This window comes from Platalea leucorodia, assembly GCF_965183815.1.
Source record: "Platalea leucorodia genome assembly, chromosome: 1".
NCBI lineage: Eukaryota > Metazoa > Chordata > Aves > Pelecaniformes > Threskiornithidae > Platalea > Platalea leucorodia.
Window position 1 is genome coordinate 28,492,216 of NC_138823.1, and position 25,577 is coordinate 28,517,792.

Consider the following 25,577-nt stretch of genomic DNA (forward strand, 5'->3'; position numbering starts at 1 on the left):
CTAAGTACTGTATTGCCCCAGTTTTTGCCCCTGAAAGGCCCTTCCCCAGCTCTGCAGGCGGCCTGTTCTCCAGGGTCTCTTGTCCCTGCAGCCTGCCAGGCTCCCATTACGCACTGCAGTGCAGCCTGCACCTGCATGGGCTAGGTCTTCCAAGGGCTTCCAGTGTTATCCATACCCCAGTCCCTTCCACTGCAGAGATGCCAGCTGACAAACTAGATGCCCACTCCTTATATTTTGCAATGACAAGATACTTATCTTGGATGCCAAGACCATCTTTAAAAAAGTAAAAGTGTTTTTTGTTTGACTACATAATTGAGCATCTGTGAATATTGTAAAAAAAAGTGTTTACTCTTAGAACAAGAAAGTGTGTGGGTAAAGAATTGCTCAGCTGCCGTGAGAAAGAGTCCCACCTGGAGTAACCAGAAATTTTTCCTTCCATAAGTGCTTATTTTGTTGTGTTATAGAAAACACAAATAAGAGAGTCTCATTGCTCTCCTGGGAAACCAACCTGTGAGATGTAAGGCAAGGCAAATTTGTGGAATCATAGAATCGTAGAATTGTTTAGGTTGGAAAAGACCTTTAAGATCATCGACTCCAACTGTTAACCTAGCACTGCCAAGTCCACCACTAAACCATGTCCCTAAGCACCACATCAACCCGTCTTTTAAATACCTCCAGGGATGGGAACTCAACAACTTCTCTGGGCAGCCTGTTCCAGTGCCTGACAAACCTTTCGTGAAGGTGAAGAAATTTTTCCTAATATCCAGTCTAAACCTCTCCTGGTGCAACTTGAGGCCAAATTCATTCACAATACTATTTTTAATCTTTAAAACCAAACAACTATAGTATTTGCCAAGGATCATATGTTTATTTAAATACTTCAGCATCTATGACTTGCTTTAGATATTTGACAATAACTTACATGTATTATTTGTAAGGAGTGAAAAATCAACAAACACATTAACATTTCTGAGATTCCGATGTCCATAGAGAATTTCAGTAACATTATTCACACTTATAACCTTGCATCTGACTAGTACTTTCCTTCTGTCCAGAAAGAAAGAAAATGAATGCTTGTGCGTCATGCCCAGAAAGTTAACGGATTCATGTAAAAACAGATTTTGGCAAAAAACAAAGAAAGAAGTTTCTCAGCTCAGAATTCTCTATGGAAACGGTCTTAGTCCGTAGCCCTCGTTACACTACCTGTAGTGCCTGCTATCTGTTACCACCTGAGAGGTCACATCAGGTGTCTCAAATTACTTAGGAACTTTGGTCCTGCAAGGAAAAACTTCAGAGGACGGTACAGTCCTGTCTTGATGTGACACATAGCTCAGCACCAAGCATGACTTCGAACTCTTGGAGGCAAAGACTGTCACGTTTAGTGCGGTACCAACTTGTAGGCTTTGTACTCTCTTTGTGCCCTGATACAGTCTGGGACCGTGGCTCTGTTGTTAACCAGTGCTTTGTAAGAGATGGGGCAAAACCACAGTATTTCCGTACAATTGTAGAACAGGATCAGAATGGTGCTATACTGTAACAGAGGCATGTGTTGTGTGTGTGAAGAGTACACGGGCATGTTCTGAGCTGGGCAAACTAAGCTAGACCCTGGGTCTTCTTTCCTCTTCATGTTTTATGATTGTGATACTTAAGTGATTTTAGTGCTTGAAAGCTGTGGCTTCCAAAAAGCAAAACATGCATCTGTAATATCTTCATGAAACTCAAATTAGAAACAATGTATGTTATATTCAAATATAATTACAGAAAGGAAGTACAACTTGCCAACAAGGATAACAAACTGTACTACATATCAACAAAGCATATTAGAGCTGGAGCAGCTGTTTTTATGGTCTAGGTTACAAGGCTGGTGGCTTTTTTTTAATGACAGTTATTGTCTCTTCCATTTCAGGAGACTAAAAATTAGGACTAGTTGCACATTCCGATGTGCCACACTGAAAAACTTAATGTTTAAGATAACGATCCTTGTTCTTAACTGCCCTTTGCTTTCATGGCACCCACTGGTGAGTGCACTTGTCCAGTGGACGTGCCTGTGCTAGATATTGTGCAACACGCACCACCTACGTGATGTGAAGACCTGGCAGCCGGTGCTGGAGGCTCTCTGCATGCTCAGTAGGAGACCTGCAGGTTACCTTGCCAGCAGGAACTGGTGAGGCATGAAGGGCTGGGCAGGGGCTCAAGGGATTTTGTAAACATCAATAGTTTTTAATTTCTCCTTGTGAATTCCTTAAATAAGTTCCACTGTGGAAAAAATTAGTATGATCCATGGGGTCCCACCTTTGATACTTCTAGGCAAGGAATGGACTCTAGGAAAAGGTGAGGTATTTTCCCTGATTATACTCTAGCTGGAACATGACTCAGTCCCTTAGAGTGCTCCACAGCAGGTTGTTCTGCTGGAAAGCAAAAGTACTTCAGTTACAATGGTATAATTTGTTCATTGAAAATACCTCTTCTGCAAAAGGGTAATGAATGTGGGATATCGCCAAATGAGAATTTCTAACAGAATTTAAATGACTGAAAACTTTGGTTTTCTCTTTTTGGAACAATATGTATACCGGGAATTATGCATTAGAATAGTTTACCACTAATACTACATTGACTCAAAGCATGTCTACCAGTTTGAATTATATACTTTTTACTTTGGCTAAGAATTTAGTTATATTTTTAGAAGTTCACTGTGGCTTCTACTTCCCAGCTCAGGTTTTGAATCTTGCAAATATCTGGTCTGTCTTTTGTTAGATTTATCAATTTATTTCTTAGGATTGTGACTAGACCTAATACTTTTTATTACAACTTTGCAATTAATCTAATATTTAGCACTTATCTGCTAATAAATGTTTGTTCATACAGTGCTTTATAGTTTCAAAGTGTTACATGATAACTCACTATTAACAAACATTTATAAAAAAAACAATCCTGTAAACCAGAGTGGTTTATAAAGCAAGCACAAATTAACAGACATCAAACTAATGCATAGTACAGTGGTTAGTGCTTTAGTATAACTGAACACATGGGGAGAACTTCAGATGATGATAATTGCTCCAGATGATAGAAAATGTCAAGGTGCAACTCTCAATGTCAAGGCAACTCTATTTATTCTTAGCTGCTGTAGGTTCCATGTCTATGTCCAGGTCCGACAGAGCACAGTAGAAGAGCATTTGAACATATTTTGTTGTTGTAGCTGTAATACATAGCAAAAATGTGTGAGACAAAGTTATTATATATCTTAGACAAATATATGGATTTTGAGGATTTGAAAGCACTACACAGATATTAGGAAAATCTTAAAACACGTTAATCAATTGGATTAAACACATGTTAGAAATAGCTAAAGGCAAAACGAGGTCAATAATTAAACAGAAAGTCTCATTTAATCAAACTTTCATCAAGATTTTCACTGAATTGTCAGATTGATAGCTGAGTTCAAACTGAATAAAAATATTTAAGTTTTACTTTTCAAGATTGTCTGAATTTGAGGAGTGGAAACTATCCTTCAGGCCAATAATTCATTTTTTCATAATTTACAAAAATTCATGGACTTCTCTGACTGAGATGTTCCACTCCTTGGGTGGAAAGTGAAGCAATGGTGTCCCAGGATTTCTGCCTTCCAGGGTATCAAACTGCATACATTTAGTCTTCATAATTCTACATGGCTTTCATTGAGCCAACATCTTGAAACAGCTCAACACCACAAATATTAGATGACCATATATATCCACATATTGGACTGGTTTGTACAGGTATGCATGGCTTTGTTTTCAGGACCGTGTGATGAAGCAAATGATCTCAGACATGCCATATACAGCATAGTAAAACTTCATAAGGAAAAAGGATTCTAGGAAAAATTATGCTTTCTGTCTTACGACCAAGCATTCAAGATTTTGGCACACGGACTAGGACAAGATGATGTTGCTTACCAGAGAGCCACTGTAGACATTTAGGTCGTTTTTCAATTGGCAGATAGACTCCCAAATAATATGCAGGAATGCCTGAGAGGGCAATACCGACGCCAATAAGGGAATTGATTGTGTCGCTGTAGAGAGGAACTATGACCAGGAAAAGGGAACATAAACAGTATACTATAGGGAAGAAGAGGTTAAGCTGTGGAGACAAAAAAGAAAATTCCAACATTTATTAAAAGATGCAGTAAATATTCTATTGTCAGGCTTTGCAGATTAAAATTAGACAAGTCAATAATAAAAATATAACTATTGACTATATGACTACTATGTACTGAATCTTTTGACTACCTACAGTCAGTACAATTTGCTAGCTTCTGTGTATTCTGCTGAGAGCCTCTTATCTGGTACACACCTGAATAGCTGACCATTTTGTTGTTTCCAGGCCTTCACAAGCTCAGTTCGTTTCCACATTAGTAAGAGGTCAATCTCTGAAAGCAGTACTTTAAAACTGAGCAGCAATGGCTAGTTTTCCCTCTAACTTCAATTGCAAATTTTTAATTGTAAGTTTGATTGGGAGCTAACTCTGCTAGACTTTCAGTTACCATGTTGATGCTACAGAACTAATGGACTGATGTACAACCATTTTGCCTGGGCGCTTAACAAATATCATACCACAAATAAGGAAAGTTGCAATAACCTCTTTATGGATTTATTTTTCACTAAAATGTTTTTCACTGGTGGTAGTAATGAGCCTTCGCAAGAGTCCAGGAGATGACATTTGAATACTAGGTGAAACTCCTGAGAGTTTACTGGTATAAATATTTCTTTTTCCTTATAAAGGTTAAAAATGTAAGTTAATGAAAAGCAACTGCTACGTTTCAGAAAAGAAAAAAGTGTATGTGGAGTTGTGACATTGACTAAACTGGAAAATGCTGATAGGAATTAAACAATCATTATCTATAATCTGACTGTAATCCTTGCTTTAATAGAGTCAATAGCAAAACTGCCAATAAGGCAAGATTTTATCTTCCACATATTTTGGGGGAGAGTTTGGAAATGAAATGTGAATATGCTTCAGGAAAAATTGATCTGCTCTGGAAGACTGGAAGGTTTTCTAGCAATAGGTGCTTAGGGTATTTTACTCCTTTGTTTGAACCATGTTTTTCATAATCAGGATGTTACACTTAAATGGGAAAAAAAAAATGTGTTGGTAAAAATGGTGCAGGAGGTTAGGAGGGTGAGTGACAAGGAAGAAATATTTAGATAGTGTTAATTTGGATTTCTCATAATTTTTACTGCATCACTGCAGAGCCGAAATGCAGGTCATGGAGCCAACAGAGCGCAGGGAAACGCGAGCCAGCACGTGGTTTTGTGTGCCTGGGTGAAGCTGTGGGTTTCCATCCCTGCTTCCTGGACAATCACTGGATTAAAACTAGAAACAAGTTTTAGGTGTGCTTTGTTTCTGTACAGTCTCCCTCTCCTAACTGATAGCCAGACGCTCTTCTGCAATCAGTCATTAAACTTGCATTTTACTGTCTCTGACCACTATGTAGTAGGAGGAAACGCTCAAAACATATTTGATTATTTAAGCTTTTGATCTTCTGCATGAGCAGAATTTTGGGCATTTTTGGGCTTTGGAAGGATTTTGCTAAATTTGTTAAGTCATGTAAGTTTGATCAGAGCGTTAACCTTTCTGGAGCTGCCATCACTAGCTCTACTGAGGTCCGCTGTGAACAATATAAAAGGGGGTTGTTCCAGGATGGGCTAAGAACCCCAAGCATTTATTTATTCCTTATTTATTTTGAAATAAAGATAATTATAAAAGTTGAATGAAAGGAAAAAGAAATGGTAAATATCATTTCAGCCTCACAGCAAAAGTACCAGAACAGATGTTCTTGTGGAAACTTGAATGAGTTTTGCTCCTTCATTTCTTATCTTGTATGTTGAAAGGATTTCTATGGCTGATAAATAGTCTATAACAAAACTGCTAATGTTATGGTTATGGTATTAAGGATTACATAAACACGTGCAGTAGCTGGCTTTTAGGGCTTGTTTCGTCTCTTGTTTACTTACTTTAATAGGCCGTGGTCTATGTGGCTGAGTGTATCTCAAATATATCAGTCCTGCAATAGACAGACCCACAAAGAGCCAGTAGTTGAAGCAGTAGTAATTAATGAGGAGGAAAACATCTTCCACAAGGAGATAAAGCAAAGTCATTAAGCCCTAGAGGTAATAAAAACAAAGAGTTTTTAATGTGAAAATAAAGACATGTCTTATAAAATAAAGAGCTACTAAAGTTATAAAACGCTCGTTTCCAATGTATTTGTCTGTAGTTAGGAGATCAGGTCCTTGCAAGAAGAATGTGCTTAAAACTCTGAGAAATCTGCAAATATGCTGTGTGAAACATGCTGGTATCTCTTCCTTAAACATAGCAGCGAGACTACCACGTTTGGCTGAAGAGGTGATGTGAAGTTTTCTTTCAGCAGCAGCAGGAACCCCTCCTAAGAAGGCCAGATGAGGAGCCCCAGACTCTGCTGCACTATGGAGAAGGCTGCTAAGAAACTTTCTGTAGGCAGCGGCTTACTTTACTGTTCTGGTTGGCTTCAGTTGGAAAGCATACTTCTAATTTAGTTTCACTGTTGGAGGCTCTCACAGTCCACTCATACATTGAGACCATTAGAGTGAATTCTGTGGTATGCAGGTATGCTATACCGCCTGCATGGAAAGACCTAAAATACCAGGAGTTTAACGTCTGTTTTAGCAGATGAGCAAAAAAAAATTCCACTGTGAAAAACGTGAATGGTAGTGTGTTAAGGGAGTATAGCTCATCTCACTGGTGCAAACAGAATCCCTCTGAGAAGAGTATTCATAATGAGATTATAAATTTTAGGAAATTATTTGATGTCAGCCAGGACCGGTATGATAATCTATTCATACACCATATGTAACACAGGGCAATGGAAAACACCAAATAAAATACATGTTCAAATAAACAGCAGTGAAATGCTTTTGAATAATTCCACCTTCTCTGTTTGTGCATATCCTCCCCCTTATTTTAATCTGTTAGATTTATGGATTATTTATTAAAATAATTTGCGCTGATTCTATACCTTATGGTTCCTCGATTTTGTGTCACAAGATTTATTTGTATAGTGACAGCAGGAAAAGGTCAATATGGCTATAGGCATAAAACGGTAGGAATTCAGTTTTAGGTGCTTTGTCATTCCTGTTACAAACGAAGTCCTAGAAAATCAGCCTACGGCAGGGTCTGAGAGATGTTCCTGCCATATTCTTCTCCAGTGACACTCTGAAAACTCACCTGAAGACTTAACTCCTATCTATACTGTTACATATTTAGCCATTCTCTAAGTAATGCTATTGTACCTACTCTTCACTAATTTTGTTCGGAGAGCATATGAACGTGAATCAAGCCATTCTCTTTCCACTGAAAAAAAACCCACCAGCACCCATAAATAACACCACCACCAGCACCCTCAACGGGTTTTAGAAATTGTGGGCATTTGAGGAAGATGTCTCCAGTGCAGGAGAAGCTTGGGAGAAACACCAGAGGTGAGGTGTTATACTCCCCAGGTCCAAACCACTGGCTGCCCAGGGCAGGCACGGGGACGGGCTGTCACTTACATTGAAGAGGAGAGCAGGGACTGGTGTGTAGCACTTTATATGAATCAAGCTCAGACTGTCAGGGAGGTGTCCTTCCCTGGCTCCAACATAAAAAAGCCTGAAAAAAACAAAAAAGAAAACTCAACCAGACAGTGAGCCAAGGAATAGCTTGTTGCTTTCTGACAAAGGCAGCATTAATTCCTTTATTACTCTATTGTAAATGCTGCTCTCAAGTGGCTTTAGTTTATCAATTGGTGTTGATCATGAGAAGACACGTCAGATAGTAACAATCCTTCCATCATAAATGAACAACTTGGCAAAAATTAACAATGTCACTTTTATAATACAGTAGTAAAGAATGCATATTAATAGCAAACGATTCCTTTTCAATTATTTAGAATAAATCTTATATTTTATACCTAGATGCTGCAATTATTGACGAGTTTAAGCCACTATAGCAAGACATGGCCACTGCTATAGGAATTATCCACTTAGCATAACTAAGGGTTTCACCGCCAAACGTCTGTAACAGAAAAAAAAAAATAATAGTGAGGCCCATTACATTAAGCATATGGACAATCCTGAGAACCTCTCATGAAAACACACCAGCCCAAATATAGTGTCATAGCCCATGCTTTCTTATGACATCCGATAATGACTTGGGAAATTAGAATTTGGAAAAACTGATCCGTATCAAAACAAAAATCACAGATACATTTAAAAAAGCTTTAAAAACAAATTTCTAAGCCTAGATCAAGTCAATGAGATAATAGAAGAGGATGTATTGGCTTTAATGTATTATGACAAATCCTGACTGTAGTAATCCATGAGTTATAATTGTACTTTCGTATAAAATATTGATAAGGTTTTAAAAAGCATCTCACTGCACATTTTTGTGTTGAAAATATTGCTGTGATCCTGCAGCATTAAACATCACACACTGTACATTAGAATGACAGCAAAAACCCCTGGTTCTTAAACCACCCAGACTTTCCATAGCTCTTTCTCTGTCTGGCCCTGGCAAAAGCATCTTCTACAATGAAGTAGTGTTAGGAGCAGGATTTACAGAGTATGTAAGAGAATTTTACAAGCACAGATTTATTGGATATATTCTTTATATGCACCTTCTAATATACGGGTACTCTTACATGAAAACAAAGTGTAAAACAAAACAACAATCTTCAGCATGGAAATATTTCAATTGTTTTGCCAAGAAGTATGCTACCTGAGATTCTTCTGCAGTGTCATCCATACAGTAACTTTTGGTTTAATTATTTTATACAACTTACCACAGCCACTGCATCACTTGTGAGGAGAGCTGACATGTCCAACACTACATAGTATGCTATATTAGTCAGCAAGTAAATAATAGTCACAATAGGCATTGAAATTGCAATAGAAAGAGGTAGATTCCTGCAAAAGGAAAATGGCAAAATTATTTCATGTTCTTTGAATAACGAATATTTAAATAGAAGATTGTTCCCAAATTCAAATATTTGTGAACGGATATCTCCATCACTTTTTGTAATCCATCATTTTGTAACCATGGAGTTACAAAATAACATGCAGCCATGTGTAGACCAATTCCATAAGCAGGTGGCTGCTTGTGGGTCTGTTACAAGTTTTAGAGAAAAAACGTACATTTATACCTGTCAATTTTATATACTGTCTTTTCTATGAAGCAATTTTAGAGAGCGCTTAAGCAATGACATTTAAAGCACATTTAGGTGTTTTCGTGATCGTAGCACTTTTTTCCTGACTCATAACCTGTGTATGTCCCAAACCAAGGTAGACTCAGACTGAGTAGGTGAGGCACACCACTCCCACAGGGTGGACATCCCTACAGAGGGGAGGAGATGATATTTCCACTGCTACTGTGGACTTCTTTATTTTTTACTTAACCTTTCATCTTTAGTAAAGTTAAACATTTTTCCCATAAACAGTAGTGCTGAAGATCACATGATAAAACAGGCATAAACCTGAAACAGTCTTACTCTACTGGTGGAAAATAAAATAACTGTTCTATCATCTGACTGAAAAGGAATAGGGAATTTTAGAGAGCTAGATGGAACTATGCTTTTCCCTGCTTTCAGCAAGGATTTGTTCTCCTCCTTTATAAATTCTGGCCTTAAGCAGAAGGTTTAAAATACGTATATGCAGACAAGTGATTTATTAGTGTGATACAATTGGTGAGAGAGGACAATATTCAGGAAGAGTTTGTATACTTACTACTTCTCTGGAAAAGAAGGTTTTTGCAGAAAAAATAGTTTCACTAATTTCCAATCAAAAACAAATACAGAGCAGCTTGTCCTGCCATCACCTGTCTTACAAGGACACTTCAGCGATTCAAAGGAAAAACACTCGTTTACCTCTCGGGGTTCTGCATTTCCTCGGTGACATAGTTGAGCGTGTCCCATCCCGAGTAGGAGAAGAGGGCAGAGTAGAGAGCCAGCGCGATCATCCCTGGGTTTGTCGCTGAGCCCTCGAACGGGGATCTCAGGTTTTCCGTTTCTCCTGTACAAATGGCAGGTACCAATTGCCTGTTACATTTCAAGGATTACAATGTAGAAGGACATTACACTAAAAGTCTCAGCTAACCAAAAGGAAATAAAACCCCACTGCATCCAGGTTTCATTACTATTTCTAAAAGTGCACAGCTTATATTTTCACTTGACAAATAGAAAAGTTTCAGTTAGACATTCAGACAGCTACACTTGTACAGGGAGACAGCAGGAGATGTTTTCCCATGTTTGTTATTTGGATGTGACTTGTGTAATTCTACCAGAATTCATGGCATCCTCATCTCCTGGCATTGCCGTCTAGCCTACCAAAGGAGGGAGCTGTACTGAGGTCATGCTATACCCTGTCAGCCAGGCAGAGGCCGCTGGGAAACCCAATTTCAATTCCTGAATCTGTCTCCTATTTCTTCCTCATATCTTTGATTTCATTTTCACCAGATGAATTAGTGGCCAATGCAGGGGGAACTCCTAGAGGCATGGTTCTCAGTGGGATGCTCTGTCCCAGAAAGGTGTTCCCCAAAATTAAGAGAGGAGACTTGAAAAATCTTTCCTTTCAAAATTCTCCTCTAGTTTAGCTCAATCAGTTGAGACATCAACCTGGAGAATGCTGCAAAACAGACAAAATGTTAACAAAACTGCGTGAGCCTTCATTGCAATTCTGGAAAGGGGAAGAAGGGCCTTACTGAGTTTGCAGAAGGAAAGTCAACTATCTAATATAAATGGAAGTGGGTTTAAGTATTAAGGAAGACAGCAACATGCTGAAACCTCTATTAGGGAAGAAAGAAAGGTCTTTGTTATAAAATGAAAGAACTTCACTCTGTGGTTAAACTAAGGAGTTTATAGATACCACAAAAGTAATTCAATCTTTGAAGAGCAGTAACTACCAGGAGGCTATTTGAACGGAGGAGGGTGAAGCTACGGGATGTACACACACTTTGGGGAAGAAAATGGTTGGAAGAAAAAAAAAAGAAAAATCCAAAAGGACCAACAAAAGCTTTTTTTACTAAAGACAGCTCATATTCAGAATCAGATACATTCACAGCGTTTTAAAACAAGAGGTGTATCTGAGCACATTGGAAGGAATACAGCAGGGCTAAAATGTCATAACCATTCTTTTCATTAAAACAGCTGCTGAGTTTAAAAGAGTGCATTGACCCATTCACAGCTTCCTCCAGAAGTCTACATCATTCCTCCTCCCAGTCCTTTCTGTATTTAAATGCTCGGTTCTGCTTAAACAAAGCAGAGATGAGACCTTTGCTACCAGTAAAAGCCCTCAGCATTTTGAGTTCCTCACAATAATGTTTCCTCTCTGCCTTTACCCTTCCTGAGCCCTTGGAGCGATGCAAAGGACGCAGCATGGGTTATGTGGATGCATGAGCAGAGGGAATGACCCCTGGGCCAAACCGCACTGTGGCAGCTGCATGCCAGTAAGCGGGCTGGGCGCTTTGAAGGAGTCAATTTGAAAGCATGGGTAAATTTGTGACTGTGGGGACAGGGCAAAGCTGCTATAAGGGTGATATCATGGGCTCACACCTTTGTAAAACTGCAGCAGCTTTATGAGGGGAACTACTCCTTCATGTAACTGTGGCCCTTACGCAATGCTTTCCCTCTGCATCTTCACATTCCTGCCCTTAGGACTGGGTTGGTTTGTTCAGGTTTCTTTTGACTTGAACAAACCAGTGACAACTGACATGCACAGATAATGGCTAAACACAAAAGCTCTCTTAAAGTCTGGTGTAGCTTTACAGCATGGAGTTAGATGATCTTTAAGGTCCCTTCCAGCCCCAGCCATTCTATGATTCTATGATAACAGCTGATGCATTAGAACTGCAGCCAAGGAAAGGAGAAGGCCACCAAACACGGAAAAGCAAGCATGCTCATTAGGTTTTATAAGCTAGTTTCAGCAGGAAAAAAAGACATTTCCTAAACCAAAGAGGGAAAACCACCTTTATTTTAACTGCATAAAGATACAATGGCTGTTTAGGAATTTCATGGGGAAGGAAAATGAAGAAACCCTAGTAACTAAGCAACAGAGCTAGAGTTGGAAGAGACTTCATTGTACCAGAGACCCAAATTAGTAAAATCAAATCTATTGTCATATGCAAAAATCAGAGCTAACACCAGAATAAACTAGTCTCCAGCTTTTCAGTGTATTCAGTTCAGTCCAGTTACTGCTGTACAGGGTGGCTCATCTGTCCTGTGATGTCTTACGGTACCACAGTGATTCATAGGACCGCAGTGTTACAGTCTCTTCCCTTGTTTCTAGGACCAAGCACGCCCTCTCACCAATGCAGGAAAGGACGGGTTCCTCCCTCCTCATCCTCTCCCCTCACAGGACACCGCGGCGGCTCTCTGCCATGGGCAGGGCAGGGAGAGCGGGGGGTGAGGAACGATGCGAAAGGCACGTCCGGCAATTTCTGCTGTGCTGTCCTGTCACAGGACAAGTGGCAATGCTAGCCTTTAACAAGCATGAGTCAGAGACACTGCGGCTGACTTCAAACTAGTTAGCACTAAACTGATGTTAATTCAGCTGCTATTTGCTATTCAGCCTGAGCAACGCAGAGCTTTGTGTGTGTTGGTTTGCCACACTAAGGGTAGAAGAATAATTAAACCCCCATTGCTTAACAAGCCATAAAATTCCTCTAATCTTCCTATGGCAGACAGTTTTTTTCCAGAATAAATAACACTTCATATGTAAGTCTTAAGGAGTCTGATCTTCCTGCACAGATTTTGAAACTCATATATGATTCATTTTTAAGAATTTAAGTAAATGAAAAATATTCTTACCTTTACCAATTTTATAAAGGCCAACAGATATCACCAAGATAAGAGCCATAACTTTCGCATATGTGAAAACATCTTGTACACGGGTTCCCCACTTCACATTAACACAATTAATAAATGTTAAGGAACCTGTAAAGAAAAAGAATATGCATGAGAGGAGCACCGATATTTTATATCACATAAAACACATTTCAAATACATTCTTCCAGATGCCACCCCCCTTTCAAGAAATAAAACAGAATCAAATTTCACCATTTCAGGACCACCTAGATTTATTAAAATGAATGAAATACCTGATTTAAAAGTTACACAATAGTTTTTTGGAGGAGACTATTTTCATGACAGTAGGTAAGACAAAACACATCAGATTTTTAATTTTAGGACTAACTCCTGCTCCTTTTAAATAATTAAATTTTATTAAAGCCAGCAGAGTTGCTTACATACAGAATGTGAGATTTCTCTAAATCTTTTATTTGCGCTGAAGTTTTTCGTGAAGCTCTCCCTGCTGATTTGAGCTCTAGTCTACATACAGAGTAAGGACAGCTTCTGCACCAAAAAGTTTGGATGCGGTTGACAAGATACTGAATCGAGCCAGGCCGGCATGCTGTTACTCTGTGCCCATGGCTTAGTAGCTGCGCCATTCATGCTTTGACCCCAAGTCTGAAGATTACAGAAGTACTTACAGAGTTCTCTCAAGCCTCAATTTTGACAGAATCTAATAGAAATAACAAAGTAGTGTGGTTGCAGAGAGTGGGTGGGATCAATTAATTCTCCCTTCCTCCTTCTGCCGTATTCTTTGCATTCAGTTTTGTTGCAGAAGTTAGACCCTGATGAGTGGATAAAGTGCTGTGACTAGCGCTGCTGCTTGGGCAGTGGCAGGTCCAGCCAGGGGCTGAGCTGTGTGCCCACCTCCTCTCGCTCTAGAACACACACACACAGCATCACGGGCGACTTATCTCTCTTGCAACTCCATAATTCAAAACAGAGGTAGACGAGGAAAGGAAAAGGTATGCATTGGTACCAGGTACAAAGCCCAGCTGCTGGAGAAGACAGTAGGCCAAATGTGGCATGGGTGGTCCAGACCGCTCTCAAGCATGGATCAGAATAGGCTATTCTCTAGCAGTCTTGTTGGTCTTTCCTTATGTTTCTTTGACCTGCCTATAATCTACACTGCAGTTTTGAAAGGAAGAAAAAGGGTTTTCTAATGCTTAAAATGAAAACTATTTAGAAACCTTTCTATATAGTAAGGAAATTAGCATCCAACCACAGATGCTCCCCGAATTTCTTGCCTTCATTATTACAAGCAACTCTGCATATTTGACAGAGTGTCCTGTCAGCTGTCAAGGTAATAATAGACCTATTTACAGAAACAGGACCCGATTTGCCCCCAATATTTCCTATTAATATGCCAATGTTGATCAATGGGGACAGAACTTTGTTTTTATTCTGGTATTAAAAAAAAACCCAAAAGGTTATATAATGATTGTTCGTGCCTAGTGTCAGGTTTGAATATAATTTTAAACCTGTCTGTAAATAATAACTTCTGTAAACCTTGCTCTAGTAAATGTGGCATATACATAGAAATAAGATTTTATGCTCTATAGTTCAAAAAATCTCCTTAGTAGAACTTAACCATATACCTCTTTCTTGAAAGTACAGTAGTATATATCAGTAGCTGTTAGAATTATAGGTCTATGTCTTGAAAATTATAAAGTAAGTGTTGACTGAAGTTTTTAATACTGAACATTTAGGAGTCATTTGTGATGCTGTAAAGTGCTATTTGAAACACTGCAAAGGATATGTTTACTGCATGTGCATGTAACACATAACAGGTATCACGTGCTGTAGAGTGTAATTAGATTCAAGGCAATGGGATCTTGCCATGGAATTCCCAATAAATTCTAGTAAATATATATATTTAAATGTTATCTCCACTATGCTGGTGAAGTGCCAATTAAATCCACACTCCTGAGCCTTATCAAAATTGTAAGCTAGGAATAAATTTGCTGTCTGACACTGCTAAATTGCGTATCACAGTTAATATAATACACTGTAATTTTCCCTGCAATCTGGGCTGTTACTCAAAATGCTAAGCCTAGTTAGTGGTGAGGCAACTAATTTGCTGTATGAGAAAGCAGTAGCTGCCAGCCACACCTGGGGCATCAGCTCAGAAATCAGAGGTGCTAGAGCACACAGCTGATTCACATGAAGACCTCAGCAAGAATAACTAAGAAAATGAAGACTTAAAGAAACATCAGCATTTGAAGACTGCTTCTCTTAAGTGTTAGGATTTCATGAGGTGCACCTAGAACACCAGGAAAAGAAATTTTTGATCTAATAAATAACTGCTTTCCTGTGCAAGTGGAGAATTTCAGCTGATAAAGTCTTTTGGAATAGGGTTAGTTGCCTTTTAGACTGATGAGTAGTCATGATGGTCTCAAGTTCTACTATGGAGCCTTTTCCAGAAGTGAACTTCCTCTGAACCACAGTGGCAAGAGTCAGGGCTACAGAGAAAGCATCTTCTCAGAATTGTCAGTATACATTATATTATCCTAAGTTAAAGTTACTTATCCTTTTGGAAGCTTTTGATGAGTTGTGCAATTTAAACCATTCTAAAAGATCATGCTATAGCACAGCCTAAAAGGAACACATACTCCACCTTCACAAATCCACATTTTTAAGGAAAAGAATCTGAGTGCAGTTCATATACCGGAGGATAGATTTGAAGGATGACCACGCTTATCCCTGTGGTCACCTAAGACATACAGTCACGACAAAGTCAACTCTGTGGAATGTCTGATTACACTACACAATTTTTCTAGAAACAAAAATCATATTAGGCAGAGCATTTTTAATTCCATATGAATTTTGAGATTTTTGTTCAGTTTTTGTGATTTGCAAGAAATAGGGGAAAGAGGACATGGACCAAATGCAGGCTGCGAATTAGGTCAATGATCCATAGAGATATATGTATCTTTAATTAGCAGTCATAGTTTCCCCCAGCCAAATTATTCTAATTCTCCTCTCTGCTCTAATAATTCTAGCCCCAAATAAAATCAATCTGAATAAAAAGATTATTAGTTCCTAAGAACATGTTTTAGAGAGGCAGTAATTATTTTCACAAAAGGTGAAGGAATAGAAATTCAGAAAAATCCTCTGGGCACCTATTATTGTAGTTCTTAACTTCTAGGAATCATAACTTTACTTACAAATACAAGCAGCTGCAATCAACCTGACTGCATCATACGGCGGCTCACAATGAGGAAAAATTGGTTGAACAATATAGTTAGCAAACGTAATTGCTATCACTGCCTGGGTTGTTGGTTCGATAATTAGCAAGGAAGACCACAGTCTGATGAAGGCCACAAAGGCACCAAATGCTTCCAGGATATAGGCATAACTGGCTCCAGATTTAACGATGGATGTTCCCAATTCAGCGTAACACAAAGCTCCGAACAGCGAAAACATCCCACCAAGCGCCCAGATGACTAGAGAGAGTCCATAGGAAGCACTGTACATTAAAACACCTCTGGGTGATACGAATATCCCAGAGCCAATCATGTTCCCTACAATTAAAGAAACTCCATTTAGTAACGTGATTTCTTTTTTCATCTGCATTTTTTCACTCGTGTCTGCCATATTGTCCATTTCAGCTTTTCCATTCTTAGTTTTGGATTTTTTATTGCAGCATGTTCGCCAGGGGGCTGGCATCCTCAACTATCATGTAACCTGAAAACAAGAGGAGAGAACATCTTTTTTAATGCACATGCTATCAGAGACACATATAAGATAATTAACATGCAAGGCATAAATGGTACAAAGAGCAATTATTTTGCCTGTTTTTATGTTGGAGTCCAGAAACCACATACTAGCGGATTTTCTTAACTTTCACTGTTTCGTATCTTTTTAATGGATAAATGTGAGGCCACTGTCTTTGGTTATAGATTTGGAATCTTTCATGAACTCCGAGTTCACTTTTATTATTTATCTTGAATTGTAATTCTACATTATGTTATTGAAGTTATCTTAGGAAAGAAAGAGACACTGCACCCCTGGAAACATGTTCTAATACTGCTGGAGTGTCCCACACAGGTATACCACTCCCTGAATTTTGCTCTCATTGCAGGAAGAACTTCATTATTATTTGTTTCATCAAATCACATCCATCTGAAAATTATCTGCTGAAGAACACAAGAGAAAAGAGAGAAAAAGATACTAAAGAACTCCAGCCTCAGGAGGTTAACATTAATGTGAGGATAAAGAAAAGAGATTTAGCTGTTCCTAGGGATGAGATTGCTGCTGCAGTGAATAATGCAGCTTGTTTAGTTATTAACCTCACTTGACTTCTGGGTAGAAGCCACTAGCATGGATTGAGTTTGAACACCCTGTTCCTGGAACGCTTTTGTAAAAGGGAGCCCAACAAAACACGACTATAAAAGCTTCCCACTCTGGTGCTTGCAGGGCAGGATCCAAGTATGCTGGGAGCTGGGAAAAATGACGTAACTGCATAGCTGCGCGGATAAATCAGCCTTGTGCACACATCGCACCCCCTGGGGCTGAGGTCCTCATGGAAGGGGAAGGGAAATGTAACAGGTGGGACCGCAGCGATTGTCTCAATTCTTTGTTTCTGCTGACTAATAACGATGCTTACTTAGAACAATGACTTTTTTGGTGCCTGTCTCAAAAGAAATTTATTTCTCTTTCCCTTCCCCCCCTCCACACACACTCTAAAACGCTTCCAAAGAAAACTTCCTCAAAATCCTATGAACTAAAGCCGAGTTCTCTGAGTAGAACAAAGCTCCTCCACGCAACACTGGCCAAAAACATTTGATGACAAATTTATGTTGTTAAAATGTGGCTCAATGGCCAGTTTAAAACAAACAACCTGCCGTCCCCAAAATTCCCCAAAGGTTTGTTTTCCATTGTAAACTATGTATATTTTAGCAGCCCTGAATAGTTTATAATTATTTGTGTTCTTTTCCAGCTTTTTTGGTGCAACTCAGTTTCCTAGTTGATCAAATAACTAATGAGGCCTGATGAGGATTAAAGATTAAAAGATCTCAAACTCTCTTTAAAGATTAAATGTTTTTCTCATCCCAATGGCACTTTCTCTAACCACAGGAGCACTGTGGGAACACTGGAGTAAAGTTAAATATTAATTTTTGCCATAGGTGTTCAAGCGTGACTGCTGAGCCTCCCATCTTTTGCTGACCTCCTCTTCACACATGAGTGACTCCTCTTACTTCTCACTCTGTGCCTGTAAGAATAAAAAACGTCACCTTGGTCTGGGGGAGGGGAGGAATTTCAGGCATCCAATACACCAGTCATGTATCTTCCTTAAAATTCCTGATAAGCGTTCCGAGTTTCCTACCAGTAACACAATTTTTCTGATTGTGTGAAAGAAAGGAGGGGAAACAAAGTCACCTCCCCCCCCCACTGAAATACGAGCTAATACTTCCAGAACCTCCTGGCTCCGTTTCTGCTCTCCATGGCTATGTGAAATGTTGGCAGAAACTCCCTCCCGTGATGGCAGCTGTCCGGATAACCCATCAGGACAGCAGCATGCTAGAAATTTTGGCAGAACTCTGTATTAATACCACTGTGGCAGCAAAGCTGGTTTAAAATCACCTTGTGCTTTTTGTGCCTGATCTGGGAATTTTTTTTTTTAATTTTGTTTTAATTTTTAAATGTGGGTCATTCAGAGCTCAGGCTCTGAGCCAAAATGCACAAATGTTTAAGTGGGTACAGCTCAAAGGGAGTGAGAATTTAAAATGCAGCTGTTCCTGAGGTGATGTTAATGTGGAGCGACGCAAGTAGTGATCAAAACCAATGGCTATCAGTTTTCCTGAAATGAAGTCCAACTGATAAATGAGATAAAGTGATTTTCCTGTAAAGTAGGATACATAATGCAATTGCTAGGTTGTCACTAGTACAGGTAACTTGCATACATGATATCAAACCTGAACTTTGATGTCTAGTGTGGATGACCCGGTAGCTAAAGGGAATTTGAGCATTTAAACTGGCAATGCTACTTGAGTTTAGTAGAACTTTTACAATCTGTAGCTTTCATAAGAGCACAAAGGTAAAGATTAAATTATTTTCTTAAGTAATACAATGTTTTGCACATTTTTTCTGCTCTCTTGTGCTAACAAAAGATTATTTCAGATCTCTAAAAATGTGTAACCAGAGCTGCGTAGGGAAATATTTCTTTCATAAATAAGTGACTGTGGATGAAACCATTTTGAAAGAAAAACAATTACAAGAAGAAACAGTTCAGACTTCTCTACTTTGAGAGATGTCACACTAGCAAAACTTTTAACCAGACCCTGAACTGCCTGAGAATCAAAGGATAAGAGATTCAGTTTCCATAACCAAGATGTGTAACTTCACTGTAGTTAAGTTACCCCAATTTATGTCAGCTGAAAATCTGCAAGAAAGTAGCAATTTGAGAACAAAATCTTTTAAACACCTTCTGCCTGTCCTGTCCCCCCCTGCCCCCACCCAAGCCAAAAGCAATATTACCACTAGCTTTGACAGTGCACTGATTTCATTCAGTGGGGTTACAATGTTGAAGTTGTTACTGATTTCTTTATTCAGGACTTTGTCTTCCTTTAATAAACAAGGTTTGACTGAGGCAATCCTCATGGTAGTTCTTAGCAAAGTCTTCATGCTATTAAGAAAATTAGTGGAATATAGGAAACAGTCTCCTGTACAGATCTTCCCGTATAATAGCAAAAGGAGAAGAATTTTTTGTAAAATGTGTAAAGAATTTACTGCTGTTGGTATCCAGGCAGTGATGAAAACAATTTGATGATATGCCCAATGTCTGTTGCCATAGTCCTTTCCCTCATTTATAGCTTCTGCTATTTTGTTCCTACTGAACCTGGCCCATAGTCCTGCCTTACTGTCATCACTGTCACTTCATCCTCATCCTACCGTCTCCCTTTTCTGGGACCATCACTGCTGCTTCTGCCTCGAATTGATGTGCCAAAAAGCTTAAGCTAAGAAGCCTAGCTGTTCAAGCATGACTCTTCTCTGTCACTTGGGCATCTCTGTAGGTCACATTTTGAGGGTGCACATAATCCAAGTGAGAGCCAGTACTAACTAAGGTCTGGGAGGGCTTGCATGCTGGGGATAACCATCAGAGCTGTAACAAGTTGACTTCTTACAGGGAGGTGGCCATTTTCAGTTGGAAAATCCTGTATTATAATAGGTAACAAATCCTTACGGTGAACCCTCTAGCAGAGAGGAATTCAGAGTGGCTTCCTGAGAATGGAAAGATTTAATTTATGCAGTAATTAAAAAAGGGAGGTTCTTTGCACTGTGGCATTCTGCTTTAGCAGGGCTGAGTATTTAAAGGCTAACTCTACTGCAATAATAAAACTTTATGGCATCAAAACTATAAGTACAGTTATTTTAGTAGCTCGTGTCTGAAGTTTGAAGAGCAAGACATAAGAGCTTCCTGACATGAAGGAAGGTCCCTGCTTTCTTGGTCCCCATGGACTGTGACAAGCAGAAAGAGCTATCGCTCTCTGAAAATCAGAGATTCAGACAGGCATCAACATGCCGATGTGCCTCAGAGGCTGCAGCAGGCTAAATGAAACAGCTGTAAACATTTGCCTGTGCTTTGTGTCAGCAAGTGATCTCTACTACAGAACTTCAGAACCCTGTTTTCATGCAGGTCCTGCTCTTCCTTAGGGGCTCCCTCAACAAATGGAGGAAAATTTTCCTCTCAGAGAAAAAGCCTTGAGAGCACGGACAGGCATAATGGCCCTAAATCCTTTGCACTCTCATGTTTACCTCCCAGCTGTATGCACAAAGATCAACAGAAAGGAACTTGTAGACCAACACCTGAGAAATTAAGGAAAACAATAACACCATATACAGGTAATTCTCAATAGCTCATTTTTTAGTCAAGCCACTGCCAGAAGTCATGCAGAAAAGTGAAGGAAGAAGGGACAGCTTGATAGTACTTGAAAACCAAAGTTGAAATCAAAGACAGTTCTTCCATAAATTAGTGCAGGACTGGTTTGGCAGGGCAGGATTTTCTCAGACACTTCCCATCCCTCAGGGATCTACAGCCTCATGAGTGATTGCCTCCTTCTTGAGGAGGTAATTAACCTTTGCCAAATGATTAAGCAAGGCTTGGTCAGGGGTTATGGAAGTGTGACATCTGAAGAGCTGCTCCACAGATTTCCAGAGGGACCAAGCTGCCTCTATTTGTTAGGACATTTTGAAATTCTCAGCTTTTAATTCAAGAAATACTAGTAAATAAATCAGAGGGTGTCTCTCAGAGACTAAATATCATTCCCTTCAGCAGATTCCCTTGGAAACTGAGGGCATTTAGAAAGTTATCTCCTATCAAAGATGGTGGAACATGCTGGACATCAAATTTACTCCTTAATATTATTTCAGGTAGTTTCATGGCCTTTTCTTTAGGTGATTGTTGTCTACTGCCACATAATTTCTCAGTAATGAAAGCCTGCTATGCCATCAATGAACACAGCAAAGTCAAACCAGGCAATGAAACTGATAAAACCCCAATATTTTCTAGTTTCAGTTAGAAAATGAATGACATTAAGGATGACACTTAAAAACAAAGCATACTTTAATTATGTTTGTATTAGAAATCAATATATGTGTAGAAAGCCATTTTAAAAGTCATGAGCAATCTCTTATTTTCTCCAAGTACACTCTGGGTAATTTTTTCCTGCATGTAGCAGATATTGATCAAAAATAATAAACCCCCCCCCAACCATATACATTTATATTCATAGCTATTGGAGCATGAAATCAGATGAGACAGCAGTTTTCAACATGGCCAAGAATGTCTAGATCAAACTTCAAAACACTGTTGCTGAGCATAAGCATCAACAGGTCTTAAAGGGAGTATTCCTGGCAGATTAGGCTGTTGAACATTTTCCAGTGTGAGAGGAGATCAAGCAAACAACACAAGATTATGCATTATGAAGGAACAGCATAAAATAAAACACGCTTAGCAATAATAATAAAAACCCAAACAACAACAACAACAAATCCACTTTGATCTCCTCTGAAGAAAACATATCCCACTCAATAGGAAACGAGCAGATTTCCTTTTGTTTTTTAAATTTTATATTTATAAAAATACTCAGTGAATTAATGCTTCACATGCTCTGATTACATTACTGTGGTCAGAGGCCGGCTTTCCTGTAGGAAGGACTTGCTCCACCCCCAGTACTCCATTCCCACCCCAAAGCAAATCGCAGGGGATATTTGAGAGAGAAGCTACTGTTGTCCAAATCTAAGAAAGGCATTAAAAAGAGAAGGCAGCAGCTTACCAGAGGGTAGGTGATATGCTTGCTTCCTTTAGCAGAAAGGCTACTGTAACTGAATAGTGACTCTCTAGCTGCTGCTCTAAATAAGCACACATCTGTTTCACCAGGACGGGTAAGTTAACACTAATATGAATAGCCTCTCACTCTTGGTTTAACCTTGCCTTTAGCTGCTATTTTTATTACAGTAGCATGAATACTAAAATCAACGAGAGCTTTCAAGAAAGAAGACCCCAGACTCTCCTGGAATGTGGTTTCTCCAAACAACCTCAACTGAGGTCATTAGCAGGCAGACACAGGCAGCTTAAATATCAGCGGCTCTCTATTCCTTAGAAAGGTGGGATAGAAATAAGACAAAAGGAAGGTTGGGAAAAAAAAATTCAAAAAACCTTCATCCATGTGTCACTGAAACCAAGAACAACATTCTCCCAGATGTTAATGTGAAACCAATGCAGTCTAATTCCTTCCTGTTAATTTAGAAAGTCACAATGAGACTTTTTACTAACACTGTACACAAAGACGACGTTTATTCTTGTGGCATAACCTGCCGAAACAGAAAGATTTTCAGAGTGGGGAGACTATCAAAGAATGGTAGTTAACTGAAAATCATAGGTATTATTTCATTTCAAACAACCTAATGTTTTTCTTTTACTTTTTTTAATATATTTTCTTTTAAATTTAATCTACTCAGTGTTAAATATTTATCAATTAACTCAGTTATTTTTCTTAACTGGAGAATTATACATCTGTGGCTTTTCTAATAATTTATGACATGATGCATGATACACAAAACAGGCTGATCTGGTGTTAAGATCTTATTTGAATTATTAAATAAGCTTTAAAAAAAATCTAAGATAAAAAAATAAACAAAGAAAGAAACTACTTACCTAATGTATTCAGCTTTGTCTTCTGAAACAATATGTTGCCCCGTCTATGAAGTACTTTCAGAAAGCCAGTATGGTATACAGCTCAATATCTACCAAAACAAGTAAACATCCAGAAAATAAAGTCTTCTGGGCAGAGCAAAAAGTTAATGAATGCAAGAGCACTAACCTGGAATTTTTGTTTTCCATGAATGACAAGGCCAATAGTAAGCCAAAAATTTGTACTTGTGTCAAAGGGCATTTCTGGAAGGAGCTGATCCAGCAGGTCGAGAGTCTTAGGTCACTGGACTGACCTGAGGCACCAGGTAACAGGACTTCATCAGAATGGGCTACTAATCCACACAGGAAAGTGAAACAATTGAATTCAAACACAGATATCCCTCCAATCAGCCTCAGTAATCCAACTGGAAAACAAGTAGGAGAGTTGCATCATGTTGCATGTTCCATACTGTAACCCACAGTGACCCAAAGGACTAACAAAACCAATCCAAATCTTTCTATCATAAGTCAGTGCTCCTCCCATTTCTTCCTTTTAAAGTAACATCTTGTAAAAACATGCTTTCTGTGGTAGATGAGACAGGTCTACAGCTAACGTTTACACAGAAATGGCTGTGCTTTTTTAAAATGCCATTCAAAGCAGGTATGTGACAAGTATTTTGAATAAACAGCCTCCAAGTTGCTTTATTTTTATCTATGAAGGACAGTTATTTATCCCTGAGAGCTCTCTAAATCTGCCTGAAAAGATTGCACAATTCCAGCTGCCTGCAAGTCTGTGGTTACGTACACTATAATATATCAAGCAACATTTTGGCAAGGAAATTGTTTTGCAGGGATGTTGTCCGCTGCTGGAAGAGAAGAGAGGCTGAGCGCCACATTCTTTAATCAGGGCCTCTATCGTCTTAAAATCTTTTTCTTCTGTCAGGGCAGTGTCAAAAAAACTATAGCCTAAAAACCAGAATGCATATTTTCAAGAATACATAATTACTTTCACTCTGAAATTTGAACTTCAGTTTGTCCTGTTTCTGATTTGGGACACCAAACTGGTTTTTGATTGCGTGCTATGCTGAGGGACTCTGTCATCAGATATTTGCCCCCTCTTAGAGCTGGAAAGCACGTTTATATTGTTCATATATCCCCCTCCTAAGCCAGCTTCAGCCCTTTGTTTTAATTCTGTAGAGGCTGCATGTTGGAACAAGAAACAAAACATTTTTTTCATCAACGCTTCCCATATTGCTATTGGTCTGACCCTGATGGTTATGTCCTACTCAACATTTCCCACACATAAAACAGCATTGAGCAATCACAGAGCATGCAGCATGCATGAAAACCATTTATTTCTTGAACATTTATTCTGGAAACACAAAGTCTAGTTCCTTTGCAAAGGAAGATTACACTTACTTGCATTTCAAGTAACCAGGATGGATAATGTGAAGAAGTGAATGTGACTTCCTTTATAAGATACATTTCTCGTTCATTTTTACAGTCTTGCAGAATTTGACTAGCATTTCTGTAGTGAGAATTCTCCTGTGCCAACTTACTGCTCATAGCAATTCTGCGTGTTATAGCTACACATATACACATTTGCTTGTGGAACAGCCAAAGTGAAGTACACTTGCCTGAATAAGCCTGTGACATTTTCTGGTTTCTTGCCTACACTTCCGTTACTGCTCAGGAAGGCTTTTCATACTCTGCACTGGAAACAAGAGTACTTCAATTATTTCCAGAGCCCTCTTCATTCATACCATCGCCCAGATGCAGCAAACGGTTCAGCTGCACCTCTGCCAAGTCCTCTGCTTCCTCCTGTTCCTTACCTCTACCCCCTGCATCTTAGTGCTCAGCCAGCACAGGCTCCTACAGTTCTTGTCTACAACAGATGCACTTACAATTAACCCTGATTGAAAAGATACTGCCAAACACTCTCTGCCATTAGCTGCCAGAGTCTGAATGACAAAGGCCACCATTTGTGTTGTCTTGTTAAAATCAGATCTTTACTTACTTTCCCATGAAGTTGATGCAGGACAGAGCATAGCGCACAGACCATGTCAAGGAACCTCTACCAACCACGTTAACTCAAGATATGGAAGCAGAACATGAGGATCAGCAAGGCACTGCACATACAGCAATGAACTCCATAGCTGGTCAGTGTGGCAACAACACATGCAGGACTGAGCTCTGGTCGGGCTTGCTTATCATTATGTGCACATACCAGTTTAGGTTGGCACTAGTGCAGAGTATTTCTAAAGTTTTCTTTTTGAAGAGTAGCAGCATGTCACCAAGACCAGATGGCTTCCAGGTGCTGTGAAGCAGGATGAGCATAGTAAAGAGGGTGAATAATAACCTAATGACACAAGATATTCAGTGTAGTCAAAATTAAAGATGATTACAAATACTTGCAGCAGTTACACTACTAAGTGACTACGTGCTAAAATGGCATATGAAATCTAATGGTAATAAGTGCAAAATAATATAGTACATTATTACAAATAATAAAGATAAATATATAAATATTTATATATGTCAATATATAATAATGTATAT

General features: G+C 39.0%; 1 protein-coding gene across 1 annotated transcript; it reads right to left on the bottom strand.

Moving 5' to 3' along the window:
* Nucleotides 1-888: 888 nt before the first annotated feature.
* On the bottom strand, nucleotides 889-25,361 carry LOC309589277 (Y+L amino acid transporter 2-like). The gene is made up of 12 exons (XM_082309254.1): nucleotides 25,036-25,361; nucleotides 23,209-23,443; nucleotides 23,043-23,131; nucleotides 16,051-16,570; nucleotides 12,845-12,970; nucleotides 9,908-10,052; nucleotides 8,828-8,951; nucleotides 7,958-8,061; nucleotides 7,560-7,656; nucleotides 5,991-6,140; nucleotides 3,933-4,116; nucleotides 889-3,196 (listed from the first exon to the last, which is right to left on the bottom strand). Exons 4-12 carry the CDS (start codon nucleotides 16,550-16,552, stop codon nucleotides 3,105-3,107), a joined length of 1,524 nt encoding a protein of 507 aa, XP_082165380.1. The 5' UTR covers nucleotides 16,553-16,570; nucleotides 23,043-23,131; nucleotides 23,209-23,443; nucleotides 25,036-25,361; the 3' UTR covers nucleotides 889-3,104.
* Nucleotides 25,362-25,577: the final 216 nt, after the last annotated feature.

Excerpts from the sequence above, each read along its gene's own strand:
- LOC309589277 (XM_082309254.1), bottom strand. The coding sequence starts at position 16,552 with ATGCCAGCCCCCTGGCGAACATGCTGCAATAAAAAATCCAAAACTAAG. Across the intron at positions 7,657-7,957 it reads TCAATAATTGCAGCATCTAG|GCTTTTTTATGTTGGAGCCA; the intron begins GTATAAAATATA and ends TGTTTTTTTCAG. Across the intron at positions 4,117-5,990 it reads ATAGACCACGGCCTATTAAA|CTTAACCTCTTCTTCCCTAT; the intron begins GTAAGTAAACAA and ends TTGTCTCCACAG.